We start from the raw sequence: 15012 nt of genomic DNA on the forward strand, positions 1-15012 counted from the left end.
TCATACTCCTCATCAGGGCATGTATGGTCTTATTTGTTAAATCACATTCAACAAACTCTCATTGGGGAAAATGATACTGTGAAATAAATGCAATAGTATTTAAAATGTCAGAAAGAGTGAAAAATTTCACAATTTCCTGATGTCTTCAAATTTACCAAATGTACAAAACCCAAAGATTACCATTTTACTAGCAAAAATGTAAACATTTGGGCCCCAACTTAAGTCAATATTTAGGGGAACATGCTCCCCCAGGGAATTTTTCTCAGCAGCTACATGCACAATTTACTGTATCAAGCCATTTGTACATCATTTGGGAAAAATATGATCGTTGCCCAAGAAAAAAATCATGACTAATATTCATTACTGCCACATAAAAAGAGGCAAAAATTTTCTGTTGTTGCTATTTTGAATTTAGGTGGGGAGTGAATTTGGCATGAACAGCATCACTAATTTTGACACCTATTTTTGTACATTATGCTGGAGTAGAATTCACAGATTTAATGTTTAGATGATAAATCTACATTTAAATCCAGACCACATATCAAGTAAAATGTCAACAAATAATTGGTTCAGTTCGTCTGCTTTCACAGCCTCTTTGGCAGATTTTTGACAACTTGTTAAAACATTTTGACATGAACAAGTTACAACCACTGTCACAAAGCAGCCCTGTTGCTGTTTTGGGACAGGAATCATTATTTTTAGTCATATTTCAATCATTGCTGAGGCTGCAGTTTGTTGAAGTGATCAGCAGGTGTCTTTAAAAGTCAGTCAGTGTTGGTGAGGATCTGTCTTGTTAGTCTGAGAATCTCTCACTTGCCACATTATACAATATTCCAAAGTAAAATATTGATGCAACAGTAATTTAAGCAGCCAACTCTTAATCATAATTACCAATGTGGCTACATATCTGGTTCTAATCAAAATAAATACCAACTGAAAGTATGTGTCAGCTTTGATACATGTCTTAATTACCAGTTTTCACAAGGTAACTGAATATATAAACATATCTGATGGCCACTGCCTGAACTGTGTGTCTCTCATACAGCTGATTAGTTGGATGAAACAGAAAGGTAAAAATCTTTCCCGCTTTTGTTTGCTCTTTCTTCCCATAAAACGCTTGCTTTGATTGTTATTTTCATATCCAATTCAAAATCTGGATGAGACCTGTTAGGCGGTACATTACACAGCTACTGTAGATTATGGGTTTAGTGAAGTAATTTAGTGGCTCAAAGTAATTTCAGCTATATAACTCTAATAGCCTGACTGATGAAAACAAGCCTTTCACTTTTTTAGAATGACATTTGCAAGTCTTTGTGTCCAGAGTCTGTTCTTCTGCCGTATTAGTTCATGATTTGCACTCAATTGCTCTTAATGTGGGAGGTTCAATTAAAAGCTTTAGGACAGATAATACAGACTTAACTGTCTCTGGGTCCAGGAGTAACTCATGTGACATTTAAGCCTTTCATTTAGTCAGAATTGCTTTCAAATTAATGAACTGTATGTTTATGAACGTTGTGATTATTATTTATTAGTTACTTGAACTTCGTGCACAGCTGCTGTTGGACTTACCTTCACTTACAGCTGCAGCTTATTGATTTTTGCTGCTGCGTGTGGACTTCATGCTGGTTTACTCTGTGTGTAAATATGTCTTTTAATAAAACAGCATGTTATGTAATCTGATTCCATCCTTCATCTAAGGGAAGGGCTGGTATGGGGAAACTAGCAAGAAATTAACAAACGCCGTTCAGGCCCACCGCCAGAACAGTAATGGCCGTCTGGCACGTGTGGCGTGCTTTGTGCCTGGTTGTGGGTTGTTGGACTCAGAAAACCAGGCAGACCGCACTTCAGCCGGATCTCTGGGCCCAGACCTGGTCGAGTCTTTGCCAGAATAATTTGAATAACAGCATAAGAAAAGTGAACTGGGGAACAAACAAACGCCGAAACTTTTCACCTGTGACAGTTTTCAGTGCGCGCATCTGTCTGCTTTAATGGACTGCGAGCATACGGGCATTGGGGCGAAAGGCGCCAACTTTGCTTTAAATATGGAAGACAAAAAGCAGGAAGGCCTCAGTGAGTCCATGCCTGGCTCAGAGAACAGTCCGCGGTCCAAACGGTCTTCTCACCCGTTCTCATCCCCTCTCCTCCTGGTTCTTCATCACATATTTTTCTCCTCTCTTCTTCCCTTAACTTCAGCTTTTTACTCATTTCCCACTCCCCTCATCATCTCTACTCCTATTCCTACTGATGCTTCCATCAAGTTTTTTGAGTAAAGCCCAAATGCTCCACAAGTTGTCCATGACCTGTATGTGGCTACTTCCCCAGTAGAGTACTAATAGAGCTACATTGATTTGCCGGTCCAGCTAGAGAGGAAATGACACCAAGTTTAAGATATAAATATAAATAATGTTCTTATAAACTCCATATAAGATTCGAGGCTTTTGGGAAAACATCTGGGGCTGGATCCCCATAAGCCACCCTCCTCGCTCCGCCTATGGCTGCAGACGCATCCACATTACTTTTTTACAGACCCTCAGAGGGCGAAGACCCGCATCTACCCTGCCTCTGTTTGGTTTTTACCCTGAAATATTAGTCTAACTCTACCCAATCATCACTTTTCATTCCACAACCTAACAGAGCAGTAGCCAATTAAGGGCAGGATAACGCCCATCTCTGAGAAAAAAAAAAATAAAGCAGTCCATCCATTTACTCTGAAATCTACTAGCACGTGACAGGAAGTCGTCATCGTGTGCGAACGTCACTTGACTTCAGTGCGGAAGAGGTCGTCATCGTAAAAAAGCTGTGAGTTGGAAGGTCTGTGAAATGTGATAAAATGAGAGTAATTTGAAAGAAGGACAGCGTGTGCTTCAATAGTCTGAATGAACTGAGCAGTTGCCATTAAGAGTAGGTGTTTTCTGGACCATGTGAGTCTAGGTTTGAGCTTTTTAAGCATCATAGCAGTTAAGTTCATTGCATGTCTTGTGAGACAGGCTGTCAGTTAACGGATGAATCCCTCATTGGCTGCATGTAAAATGAAATATTTTTTAAAATGACGATTATAAGACACTCGAATAATTATTCTTTGATTTAAATAGTAACTTGATTTTTTTTCAACGTCAAGAGTAGGCTGGCTTATGAGGTTAACGTTCACAAATATTTATAAGACCATTAATCGCCTATTTTCAGACCGTTTAAAGCCTGAAAATGTCGTGGATACGGGAAGGTGAATTAAACCTGCTTGAAAAGATTTCAGCCAATGTCCTAAAGGTAAGCCTAAATCTGTACTCTTATACCTCTTTGTCTAGCTCCAGTTAGTGCCTCTCATGTGCTGCCAATACATTTGAGCCACACAGCTAAGCATAATTTATTTCTGGAAAAAAAACCCCACAAGATCATTAAACAACACTTACCCCACTTCTGGAGGCATTTGCAGAATCCTCAGAGACTCTTCAAACCATCTAGATGAAGAAACATTAGCTTCATTGCACAATAAAAAAGATTTTTCATTTGTTTCTCAAGTTGTGCCAAGATGCCTTGAACAAAATAAACTATGTTTTAGTATCAGTTAAATTTGTGTTACATTGCATTGTATATTTCCTTACAAAAAACATATATTCATATTATTTTTTATTTTTACTTTTTATGAAATGAGCAAGGAGATGTCATTTTTCTGGCAACTTGGAGAGGAAATTGAGAAATTTTAATTATTTTTTTTTATTGCACAGCAGTCAGAAATTGTTATCATCCAAATGGGTAAAAGAAAAATATATTAAGAACGGTGTTATGTGTTGTTTGTCAATTTATATTGAGGCTACAGTTGAATGCAGAGGTTTGGGCAAATTACATTTTTTACTGATTTTTGAAGTGAATAGAAGTAAAAACTACCCCTGCAGCAAACATATAAAAACCCCTTTTCTTCAAATGTTAATATACTGTCACTTTTTTCTCCATGAACTTAGGAAATAGAGAAATAATAAACTGATTAATTGTGACATTTGCAAATGTTCACCATGTTAAGTTAGTACTTGGTAAGTCTCTTTTGCATACATCTGTCTCTTTTGAAAATACAGAGGCTTAGTTATGTGACTTGAATGTAAATTTCATACATGAGAACTGACAGAAACTGTAACTAGTTTCTATCACCCAGAAGCAATCAGCTACCACTGTAGGGCTGCAACTAACAATTCTTATCAAGTAATCTGCAATTGATATTCTTAATTAATTATATTAATCATAAGTCTGTGAAATGCCAGTAAATAGTGCAAAATGCTTTTAGCAAGATATTTGTTTTGAAAACGCAACCACTTTTTCCATGCTTTAAACTGTATCTCATGATCTTTGTCAGCTGATGGAAGTTCCTCATATGCCATCTGCTAATGAATACTGTGAAATGTCTGGAAGCTAGTATGTAGATTGAGTTTACTGTCACAGAAGACAGAATTTTACATCACCCATGACTGAATGATTGATTATCACAATTGTTTTTTTTATTTCCTCTCTTTTGATTGACAAATCCTTTCAGCTCTGTATCGCTGTAATATTAACAGTACACCTGACATCTCCTTTGATTGTCCTGCTCTGTGCTGTGTCTCCCAGGCTGGACCCATGCCTAAACATGTGGCCTTCATCATGGATGGCAACCGTCGCTTTGCACGTAAGAAAAACATGGAGCGGCAGGAAGGGCATATGCAGGGCTTCAACAAGCTGGCAGAGGTGAGGCTGCACTGGATTTAAAGCTTGTCTTTGCAAAAACATGTAGTCTGGGCATAAAATAGGTTGTTCATGTATGTGTAATCCATTGTCCCTTCCCCACCAGACACTACGTTGGTGTAAGCATCTCAACATCCCGGAGGTGACAGTGTACGCCTTCAGCATTGAGAACTTCAAACGCACTAAAGATGAAGTGGATGGGCTGATGGAGCTGGCCAAGCAGAAATTTGAAAGGCTGTTGGAGGAACGGTGAGTTTCAAGTTCGGGATTCTAAACATTTTAAAATAGGTTTTCACTTTGCTGTTGATTGTGGGACATCTTAGTCACATTTTACACATCATAAGACACTCAAAGTAAAGTTTAGAGGAACCAGATGAAGTGCTGCAGCACTGCTGTGTACTTAAAGTAAGTGTCTTTGCAGGACTGAAACTTGCATATTTCATTATCAGGCTTTGCCAAATTGAATCAAACCACCTGTTAAATGTTGCCAGCTAATGGGGCCACAGATGTTTTTGTGTCCTATTAAAGCTCACTGTTGATGTTTTAATCTCAATAACGTTGACATCGACAGGACTCTGGGAAGAAACATTGGATTTTTTTTCCCGTAATTTATTACATTAGACAACAACACCGACTAATAAACACTGTGTTGCCCACAGAGTAAGTTACTATGGACTGATGCCAGGGTGACCAAAGGGAAGAAAGGCTGCTTTATAAATAGGAGTGCACAATATCAATTATTTCTGTTGCAACTTTGACTGATACTGTCTCTTTCACATGCAATATGCCATGATGTCTAGTTTACACCCATGGATTTTGCTATAACTGTGCAAATATAGATGTCGAAAAAAAACACTTATCTAACTGACATCTGCCATGGTTGGATTTTGAAGCCAATAGAGAGGTGTGTTAATCCACAGTTCCAGAAATAGCCACTAGATGCTGAGAGAGAGAGAGAGAGAGAGCTCTGCTATTGGATTGCCAGAGCTACCCTCATGTTTTTAGACAGAGGAATATTTTACTCATGACTAATTTCTTCTGCCTTGGCCAAGATGTCAAGTGGCATGTTGGCTTCACTGCTTATGTTTACTTTGTTCCTCCTTTCTTAAGAAACACGTCATTCTTTGGAAAATGTCTCAATTCCCTGAAGTTGATGAGCACAATCAACTCAAAATATAATGCGCGTTTAGAATTTGTTGTGGCTCTGCAGTTGTGAAATATCTTTGATCTTGATTGTTGTGGCACTGGGTATTTTCAGTATGTGGATCAAGATATCTTGCAACCATTCTTTTAATGTTTACAAGGCTGATGATACCAAGACGATGGTTTATGATGGAGGCTGATTAGTGTTGAACACCAACATGTGACTAACTACCCATACACAAGACACTGGACTTCAGACTGTGTCAAACTGTACTCACTGAATACTAACACTTTGTGCAATCCTGGATGGGAAATGCAGACAGACACGTTTTAAGCGGCTTTGTAGTCATGCTGTTCTCCCTGTTCTTCATGCTTCTCTCTCCTCCTTTAGGGACAATCTGGAAAAGCATGGTGTGTGTATCCGGGTGCTGGGTGACTTAGACATGCTGCCACTCGACCTTCAGCAGCTGATTGCCAAAGCTGTGATCACAACCAAGGCTCACAATAAGTATGTTTATTAATTTAGCCTCTCCCTCTATGACCCTCATCATTAGTAACTCAGTGTTATCACTTTAAGACGCACCTGACATAAATAGATTATACATTATAAATCACCTCAATTATACAAATGCTTGTTTTGCAGATGTTTCCTGAATGTGTGTTTCGCCTACACGTCAAGATATGAAATCACAAATGCAGTCAGGGAAATGGCCTGGGGAGTGGAGCAGGGCTTGATCAAAGCAAGGTAAACAATGGGCAAGACAGTACTGAGTTAAACTGTCTATATCTTAATCAGGGGAGCTGTTTCTTTAATGAGCTGTTTTGTGTTTTATGTGGTGCTCAGTGATGTTTCAGAAGCGCTGCTAAGTGAGTGTCTGTACAGCAATAACTCTCCCAATCCTGATCTGCTCATCCGCACCTCTGGAGAGGTGCGCCTCAGCGACTTCCTTCTTTGGCAGGTGAGGATGAGAATGACTGTGTGGGAAGATGACACCAATTGAAGATGAGAGTTGTTGTCTTTTAATATGTCCCCTGAGGGATCTCACTTAAACTTTGACAACATTAAAGTAAGATTGAAGATATGAATTTCCAAGCTTGATTTAGTGTTTGTTGATCACTGCAAATTAGCAGTAATGATTACATTTTTTGAAATTACAGTAGCTGTAGTCCTTGGTAGTTAGACTTGTATGTCAGGTTATTCTGCTCAAAGTATTCACCTCCAACCACAACTTTGAATAAGGCTTTCAGTTTACGTGGACATTGCAACTACTGTGTCTTTGATGTCGACAAAAAATATCTGCAAGACCTGTGAATGCATGTCATGATGCATGATACAGACATGATACAAGTGTGTTTTTTGTTTTTCCCGTAAAACTGGTTGGAATGACATTATGTGTTACTATGCAATTGCATTCCATAGGACTTTAAAATTTTAAATTGATTTTTAATGAAGGGTTATCTTATAAAGCCATCAGTCTTAAACAGCATGTTCATGTCAGCTATAACAGACTCGATTGCCTTCTTTACATGTTTATCATCGGACTTCTCTTAGAAAAGCACTCTGTTTTTCACATAAAATTTTTGCTATAACTGCTTTTATGCCTATAAAGTATTATACACCAAATTAGGGGTTCAGTCCATGACAGACACTATTAACCAAGTAATAATTTGACCTGCAAAATCACACTTTATCAAACACTTCACAGCTTCACCTCTGACATTTGTATTGATTCACTTTTATCTTCTATCCCGCAGACTTCCCACTCCTGTCTAGTGTTTCAGTCAGTTCTGTGGCCAGAGTACTCTTTCTGGAACTTGTGTGAAGCCATTCTCCAGTATCAGTTAAATCACAAATCTATTCAGGTAAGACTTTTATTGTGACACCATTTGTTTTTCATTGTATTAAATGTTTCAGTTATAGTTAGCCTACCTTTATTGATATAAATGGGGTGGACAAAATAATAGAAGCACATGTTCGTATAACACAATACAGTACACAAACTGAACATTATAACTGTCATGAGCGGAGGATTTACTGCAGGACTGTTGTATTATTGCATTAGTTTCAGCCAGGTGTATCGAATATTGACTGCCAACTGAGTGTAGATTTGTTTGTTTGTTTTTTGACCCTTTATTGATTCAACTGCACTCCTTGAAATATTGTGGCAGGTATCTTTTCAGTCAGTGTATCTGTCTGGACCGAAAGTACTAAAGGAGACGGTCAGAGTCTGTCTGACCTCCTCAAACCTTAGTTGGTTGTATGTTGGTTTGGAAAGTCAATCATGACTTTAAAACACTCACAAACTGATGCAATGTAGCAAGGTGAGAAACATCAAAACGCAAAGGAATATATTCCAAATGCAGGAGAAACTTTGTCGGCAAGTTTAAAAATAACTGGTTATCAATATATTCATCAAAATTAAGGATATTTGCTATATGAAAGTATTGCATCAGAAATGATTCAGCAACTCGGACAATCTCAACAAATGCCAAACATTGTTATATGCACATCAGTTATTTGGGCCCAAATCACAGAAATTAAATTTAAAAGAACTGCATGTTTTGTTGCAAAACAGCTAAGACTGACAACCTTACCTTACCTGAATGGGTCAGTTTATCACAGCCACTTTTTTCACAGACAAAGGAAATATCTTTTACCGTTTTTGCAAGTAATACTGGCCTATTACTTGCAAAAACGGTTTGTACAGCATACATCTATGTTAATGACACCAAAATAAAAAGGACATGTCTTTAATCAGTAATTAAAACAATTCCTGCTTATGTAGGTCTAATTAAAACTCAGTGTGTATTCTATTTTAGAAAGCTAGAGACCTCCATCGAGATCACCAGGCCTTACTGCAGCTAGAGGCAGATCGTGCCTGTGTAGCAGAGCACCTGCAGCATCATGGGAATGGAAAACCTGCCGACGCCCAGAGAAGACAAGAGGCACTGCTGCACCACACCGCCTGCCGGGAAGAACGAGTTCATGATTTCCTAGAAGCACTGAAGCACAAGAGAGACTCTTTCTTTAATGACTTATGCACTGAAGGTGTCTTAGCCTAGGAAAACTCTGAAGACGAAAGCAGTTGGTGGAATGGGGATGAAATCTGTCTCGTCCCCTTCCCAAAAGGGCTTCTGTGGAAAAGAGAAGAGTGAACAGTAACTGGGAACAGTTTCATTTTGTTGCTTATTTGTATGATATGAGAGGGCAATTTTACCCCTATGGGGCTGTAGAATAATTGTGATATTTATGACTGTAGATTTGAAAAAAGAAAAGAAAAGAAGTCTAATACATGGAAATGTCTGGTCAAGATATAGTTAAATAATTGTGTGAGTTATGTGTCAGATGCATGCCGTTGCTTGGAAGATCTGATTCTACGAATGAAACCCAGAGATCCTTTGTTTTGGAAATGCTTCCAAAGCAGTAACCCGGATTAATCTAAATCAGTGCTGTTTTAATATTTGTTGAGGCCCAAAGAAAGTGTTGTCTCTTGAGTGTGATGTTGATGAACTAGTAACTAAATTTTGACCAGCTTTCTTAACAGAATAAAGTGATTACTGTATGTCAGATATGATTGAATGATGTATGACTCATACCTTTGTACTTGTGTAGCACACGTCACTGTTGACTGTCAATTAACAGTTGCCCCAGTTCTTACATCAGTCTTTCAGTGTACTGATATCTAATATCTTAACCTATACTTAAGACATTATTATTAACAAACGTCAACCAACTACAGCAGTAAAATGCTGCGTACACATCAACATGCAACAGTAATAATAATCGTATAATAATACTTTTACTTTTGATACATAAAGTAATATACTGATAAGACTTCTGTAGTTCTACTTGAATAACATTTTCATTTCAGGACTTTTAATTATAACTGAGTATTTTTATATTATAAGAAAAAATATATTGTGTAACAATTACAGAGGAAGCTCTCTCTCTCGTAAAGAAACAAACCTCAGTCTTGCAGCTCCCATTCTCGGCAGGTTTGACCATTACTTAGGTTCCCTTCTACAAAAAAAGCATAACAATTGATTACAAACAGATTACAGCTCCCCTGCTGGTATGCAATTATCACATGCTTAAGACTAATTTACCGAGCATCTAAAACGTTTCTCAAAGGCTTTTGCCCTGAACTTGGTCAAACTTAATGTCCCTTCCAGGGCAATGAATCTGTTTCACATGTGACACAGACAGAGGTGTTCTGTTGAGATCAGCTAGTGTTATCAATCAGTTTCATACTTTTGCCGCAGCTTTTTTCTAAGTCTCCACTGGTGTCGCATTAGGTTTCTGCAAAACAAGAAGAAGGAAATTTTGAAACTGTATGTAACAATAGATAACACAATAGAAGTGCATGGGTGAAAAAACAACAGCTTGTGACACTAAGCATATTATTAGCTAATAATCCCAACTGCAAAACACTGATAATAGGGTTTGTTACCTCCTCTTGTCACAAAAAATAATAATTAAAAATTTGATTTTAATAACAGGATATAAAATGGAACATGTATGTGCAATTCAAATAAGATGGGTTTATTAATTTTTAGAGGCTGAAGTTATTCCTTGGAGAGGAAGCTGTTAGTATAATCACAAGCCAAAATAGTTATTGTTCATAATCCATTTCTTAAGTGTGTTTCTCAGGACCTTATCAAGGCCAGCCATGGGGAACGTCTTTGCTATAGCGATATTAGGAAGAAAAACTTCTGTGATAATTGCAGATGGAGTTACCTTATTTCTAATGCATGACTTTAACTAAATATTTACAGGCCTAAGGTGGGTGCTGGACAGATTATCCAGTCAAAATGACTTCAAACTGAAAAATTACATTAAATGCAGCAGTTAATCACAAATCTCAAGCATCGATATACTGAAAAGGTGAAATACAATCTAATTTACTTTTACAAACTGCAGAATTTGCAGAATATTACAATTAGAATACCTGCTAATATCAGGCCAGAGAAAATATTTAGGACCTTTGTAAATTTCATCTCCTACCTTTGAGGGACTTTTTGAAGAAACTAAAATCAGTGCCTTTTTAAAAACTTTTCCTGCAGATACCCTGAGAAACTTTGAATACAGCGCCTCCCTGCGGCACTAATAAGCATTTTCCAGGCTGCCTCCTGCCTCTTTAACAAATGGGTGGTACCTGTAAACACGTGACATATCTACATCCAATGACAGACTTCGAAATACAAAACTGGTTCAAACCGGTTTCGTTCTTATATTTCAGTGTATAAACTACAAAAACATTCGTTTGCATTATACATTCGCCATTTTACACAGCGACTGGTTGGTTGTTGTGTGTCATCTCTCCGCGAAAAAGCCAAATTTTACGTAAATTTTTTCTGAGCTTTCCGTTCATTTCCTGCCAGCAACATGGGCAAAACGAAGGTAAGATTTCGTATTTTTATTTTATTTTAACTCTGCGCATTAGGCTCGTGTTGTTAACTTGGGGTTAACGTTAGGCAGCGTTTGACATTTCTGCATCAGAGGAACGTCATCATCCCCAACAAACGTTACAGCAATGGCGGTCTGACAGGAGACCTGTTCAGGCATCCTCCCATTCGTCGAAAAAATAAAAGTTTATATTGTTGCTAGTCATGTAAAATATCTTCGATTCAGATTAAAAAAAAAAAAAAAACAGTTTTATAAAATACACGGTGATAATTTCATGTCTGCGTCAAAGCTCTTACTAGTGCAGTCGTTGTCATTGGGCTTGTGTTAAATTCTTGGCACCGTCTGTGTTTTCCCTCTTCATTTGGGGGGGAATCTTGACAGGTTAAAACGCAACAATAAACTTTCGATTCACGCTGCAAATGCATAGTTAAAACATTAACACGAATGCATAACTGTTGATTTGAAATGAACAGATGGTCAACAAATGAAATTATCAAAATAAGTTCAAACATAACCTGCAAATTTGAGGAAAGAGCGGGGGGAGGGGAGTTTTTTTTTTTTTTTTTTTTTTCTCCTCCTCCACTGTTTTGAATCAGAAAAGTCAGGCGTGTTCGTGTATGTTGATTTTAAAGCTGTTTTTATATTTCATTAGCCAGTTTTTCAACCATAGCTTTGAAATATCGAAATCTGCTGATGTTTATGTGCACCAGTGCGTATCAGTAAATGCACAAATGTAGAGTTGTATAAACATTTATAATATATTGCTATAATGCTACACCAGGATTATGTTAATTTTGCGTGTAATTAGTGGTTACACGATCCTGTAGCAACATCTTGTGCTCTTAAAAAAAAATACAAATTTAACATTTAAAAATGAGATATTAAGAAAAATAAATATGACTCGGGTATATTAAAATCTCAGCTCAAATGTAATGTTGATTTGTACGCAACCTCTGCAGCCTTACGTATGGTTGCATTTACCGTATCGCGGTAGGTACAGATTAGTGAAGTAGTAATCTTATCAGTTTCCCAACAGCTGTGTGTCGGCGCGCACTGATACAAAACAAAGGAAGCTGTCAGGGCGCCAAGGCGGTGTACTGGTGACAGGACAGCCCAAATTTGAATTCAAATATGCGCGGGAAGTTCTTTGTGAATTTGAGAATCGGCAGCAGTGGGGAAATTTTCTTAATTTGTCTTTAGGCCTTGTGTGTTTTATTTTTCTGCCGGTACATGATCGTGTCTGCTGAAAGATACCCTGTGACTTTTTAATATTATTGTGATGTTTGAGTTGTTATGAGTTTGTCATAAAGATGGTATTCTAATTGTAATATTCTGCTTTTCTGTTTCTTGTCTTTTCAGCAAATTGTGCCCCCTGAGGTTTGTAAAAAAAAAAAAAAAAAATATTGTTTATATTTGTATTTATTTATATTACTCATATTACACTGATGCTCTTTTGTCAGAAAGTAATTCAGAATGTATTTGAATTTTTCAGTATATCTACATTTGTGGTTAAATCCCGCCTTAAATGTAATTTTTCTGTTTAAAGTCATTTTGACTGGATAAGCTGTCCAATGGCCACTTTGGGCCTCTAAGTATTTAGTTACAGTCATGTATTAAAAATAAGGCAACTACATCTGCATTTATCACAAAAGTTTTTCTTCCTGATATCTCTATAGCAAAGAAGATGTTCGCCACGGCTGGCCTTGGTAAGCTCCTGAGAAACACTCTTAAGCAATTAATTATGAACGATTGTAATTCTTATTTCTCATCCACAAGATAGTTGATTCGAGATAACAGCTTCCTCCAAGGAATAACTTAGAGGAAGCATTAAAATTGATAAGCCCATCACCTGTGTTATTTTAATTGCACATAAATTCCCTTTCTATATCAATTTATTAAATCAGTTTTTAATTATTTTTCTTTTTGTAAGGTACAAGTGGAAGTAACAGACCCTATTATCAGTGTTTTGCAGTTAGAGTAAAAAGCAGGGATTATTAATTGATAATATGCTTAGTGTCACAAGCAGTTGTTTTTTCACCCATGCACTTCTATTGTGTTATCTATTGTCACATACAATTTGAAATGTCCTTCTTCTTGTTTTGCAGAAACCTAAAGCGGCACCAGTGGAGACTAAGAAAAAAGCTGCAGCAAAAGTATGAAACTGATTGATAACACTGATCTCAGCAGAACACCTCTGTCTGTGTCACATGTGAAACAGATCCATGGCCCTGGAAAGGACAATAAGTTCAGGGCAAAAGCCTTTGAGAAACGTTTTAGATGTTTTGGTACACTTGTTTTTCTTCATTTTTCTTAAGCATGTGATAATTGTATACGAGCAAGGGAGCTGTAATCTGTTATTAATCAATTGTCATGTTAATTTGCAGAAGGGACCCAAAGCAAAGAAGGCCAAACCAGCTGAGAACGGGAGCACCAAGGCTGAGGTTTGTGTCTGTAGGACATGATTCATGTTGGCAAATTACCATAATCCACCACTCTGTAATATTATTAACATGTTTTTATAAGTTTCCCTTAAACAGTAGTCAAATATAACATTGAGTTGTTTATTGCTTTTTCTTCATATGTGAGGAGTGTTGAGGGTACACAGAAAGAACACACTGAATGTAAGATACTAATATTAGTGTGAAGGAATTGATTCTTTATTTGCAGACTCCTCAATACTAAAACGCAGCTGCTGACCTGTCACATACACTTGGTGCTTAATGTTAATTTAAGCATACAAAATGACTTACTCAAAAACACACTGCCAATCAAACTCAATAGACTTTCTGCAAGTTCTGGAAATGTCTGAAAATTCACAAACACATTTTTGGACTATTACCATTTATGCATCTTGAATAAAGTTTCAGACATCAGAAGTTGTTGTTTTATTGGTGCACTTACCTTGTGTCAATACATTTTTTTTACCCCCTCCCATTTTATTTGGTATTAAAAGGATCTGTCTCTGACTTCATCAAACTTGCAAGCACCCTGCAATACACTAAATAAGATGAAAAATATGATATGGCAGTCAGAGTTGAGGGTAATGTACTGTCATGCCAAAACAAGCACTGCATGTAACACAGTTTTATTTTCTGTCCCTAGGAGCCAAAGGCCGAAGCCACTGAAGCCAAATGAATAACGGTCGATGTGCTCACTCTGTGTACTTGGTGATTGTACAGTTTTAAATAAGTATTTTTTACCAAGTTTTATATTACAAATGTCATTTATAGGTTTGTTTTGGGCTTGCACTTGATGTAACAAAACTTTGTCGTCACATTCATATCCATTTTATATCGATTTAAAAACGATACCGTCCATATCTTGTAGAAGTGGCATTTTTAGTTTGTCTAATCCTGTTTTTTTTATTTTAAACTGCTGAATAATAGATATTTTCCAACAAGTTGGATTTTAAATCTAATTTTAAACATAAGGCAGCTAAAGAATATTGTTAAAATTTGAGGGAGAATAGGAATTTTACCTTTTATCCCTTGTATTTTAATGTTTAACTAATGACAAGATTTGCTTACCAAATGTTTTGAAACACTGTATGTCGACATTAGATGTAGTCAGTGAAAATGCCACAGAAAAATACTGTTATTAGGTCAAAAGTTTGATACATCCCAAAAACATGTATGATGTGAACCTGATCATCTGATATAAAGTTCTGTTAAGTTATGTTTCTGTTAGGGGAAAGGAAGCTTTTCTGACTTCATGGTTGATCTAAATGTTCTTGAATAAAAATTTTCAAAATGTCA

At 37.0% G+C, this 15012-nt stretch overlaps 1 protein-coding gene and 2 long non-coding RNA genes across 6 annotated transcripts; 2 read left to right on the top strand and 1 right to left on the bottom strand.

The window, feature by feature from the left end:
• The first annotated feature begins 2732 nt into the window (after positions 1–2732).
• Positions 2733–9425, top strand: dhdds (dehydrodolichyl diphosphate synthase). Of its 4 annotated transcripts, none has more exons than XM_056381227.1 (9): positions 2733–2799; positions 3184–3264; positions 4594–4710; positions 4814–4956; positions 6242–6358; positions 6494–6595; positions 6695–6809; positions 7606–7713; positions 8671–9425. In XM_056381227.1, exons 2-9 carry the CDS (start codon positions 3202–3204, stop codon positions 8911–8913), a joined length of 1008 nt encoding a protein of 335 aa, XP_056237202.1. In that variant the 5' UTR covers positions 2733–2799; positions 3184–3201; the 3' UTR covers positions 8914–9425. The 4 variants fall into 4 exon arrangements, with proteins under 4 accessions (XP_056237202.1, XP_056237200.1, XP_056237201.1 ...); XM_056381225.1 differs by having other exon boundaries at positions 2751–2811; XM_056381226.1 differs by having other exon boundaries at positions 2777–2901.
• A 143-nt stretch (positions 9426–9568) lies between these two features.
• Positions 9569–12610, bottom strand: LOC130172472 (uncharacterized). Its single transcript, XR_008828268.1, has 3 exons — positions 11554–12610; positions 10103–10150; positions 9569–9871 (listed from the first exon to the last, which is right to left on the bottom strand). It is a non-coding gene; the product is annotated as an uncharacterized LOC130172472 (long non-coding RNA).
• LOC130172471 (uncharacterized) lies at positions 11054–15012 on the top strand. The gene is made up of 6 exons (XR_008828267.1): positions 11054–11251; positions 12617–12634; positions 12934–12963; positions 13363–13410; positions 13642–13698; positions 14360–15012. It is a non-coding gene; the product is annotated as an uncharacterized LOC130172471 (long non-coding RNA).

Source organism: Seriola aureovittata, chromosome 7 (assembly GCF_021018895.1).
Source record: "Seriola aureovittata isolate HTS-2021-v1 ecotype China chromosome 7, ASM2101889v1, whole genome shotgun sequence".
Taxonomy (NCBI): domain Eukaryota; kingdom Metazoa; phylum Chordata; class Actinopteri; order Carangiformes; family Carangidae; genus Seriola; species Seriola aureovittata.

Excerpts from the sequence above, each read along its gene's own strand:
- dhdds (XM_056381227.1), top strand. The coding sequence starts at position 3,202 with ATGTCGTGGATACGGGAAGGTGAATTAAACCTGCTTGAAAAGATTTCA. Across the intron at positions 6,810-7,605 it reads GCGACTTCCTTCTTTGGCAG|ACTTCCCACTCCTGTCTAGT; the intron begins GTGAGGATGAGA and ends TCTATCCCGCAG. Across the intron at positions 7,714-8,670 it reads TAAATCACAAATCTATTCAG|AAAGCTAGAGACCTCCATCG; the intron begins GTAAGACTTTTA and ends ATTCTATTTTAG.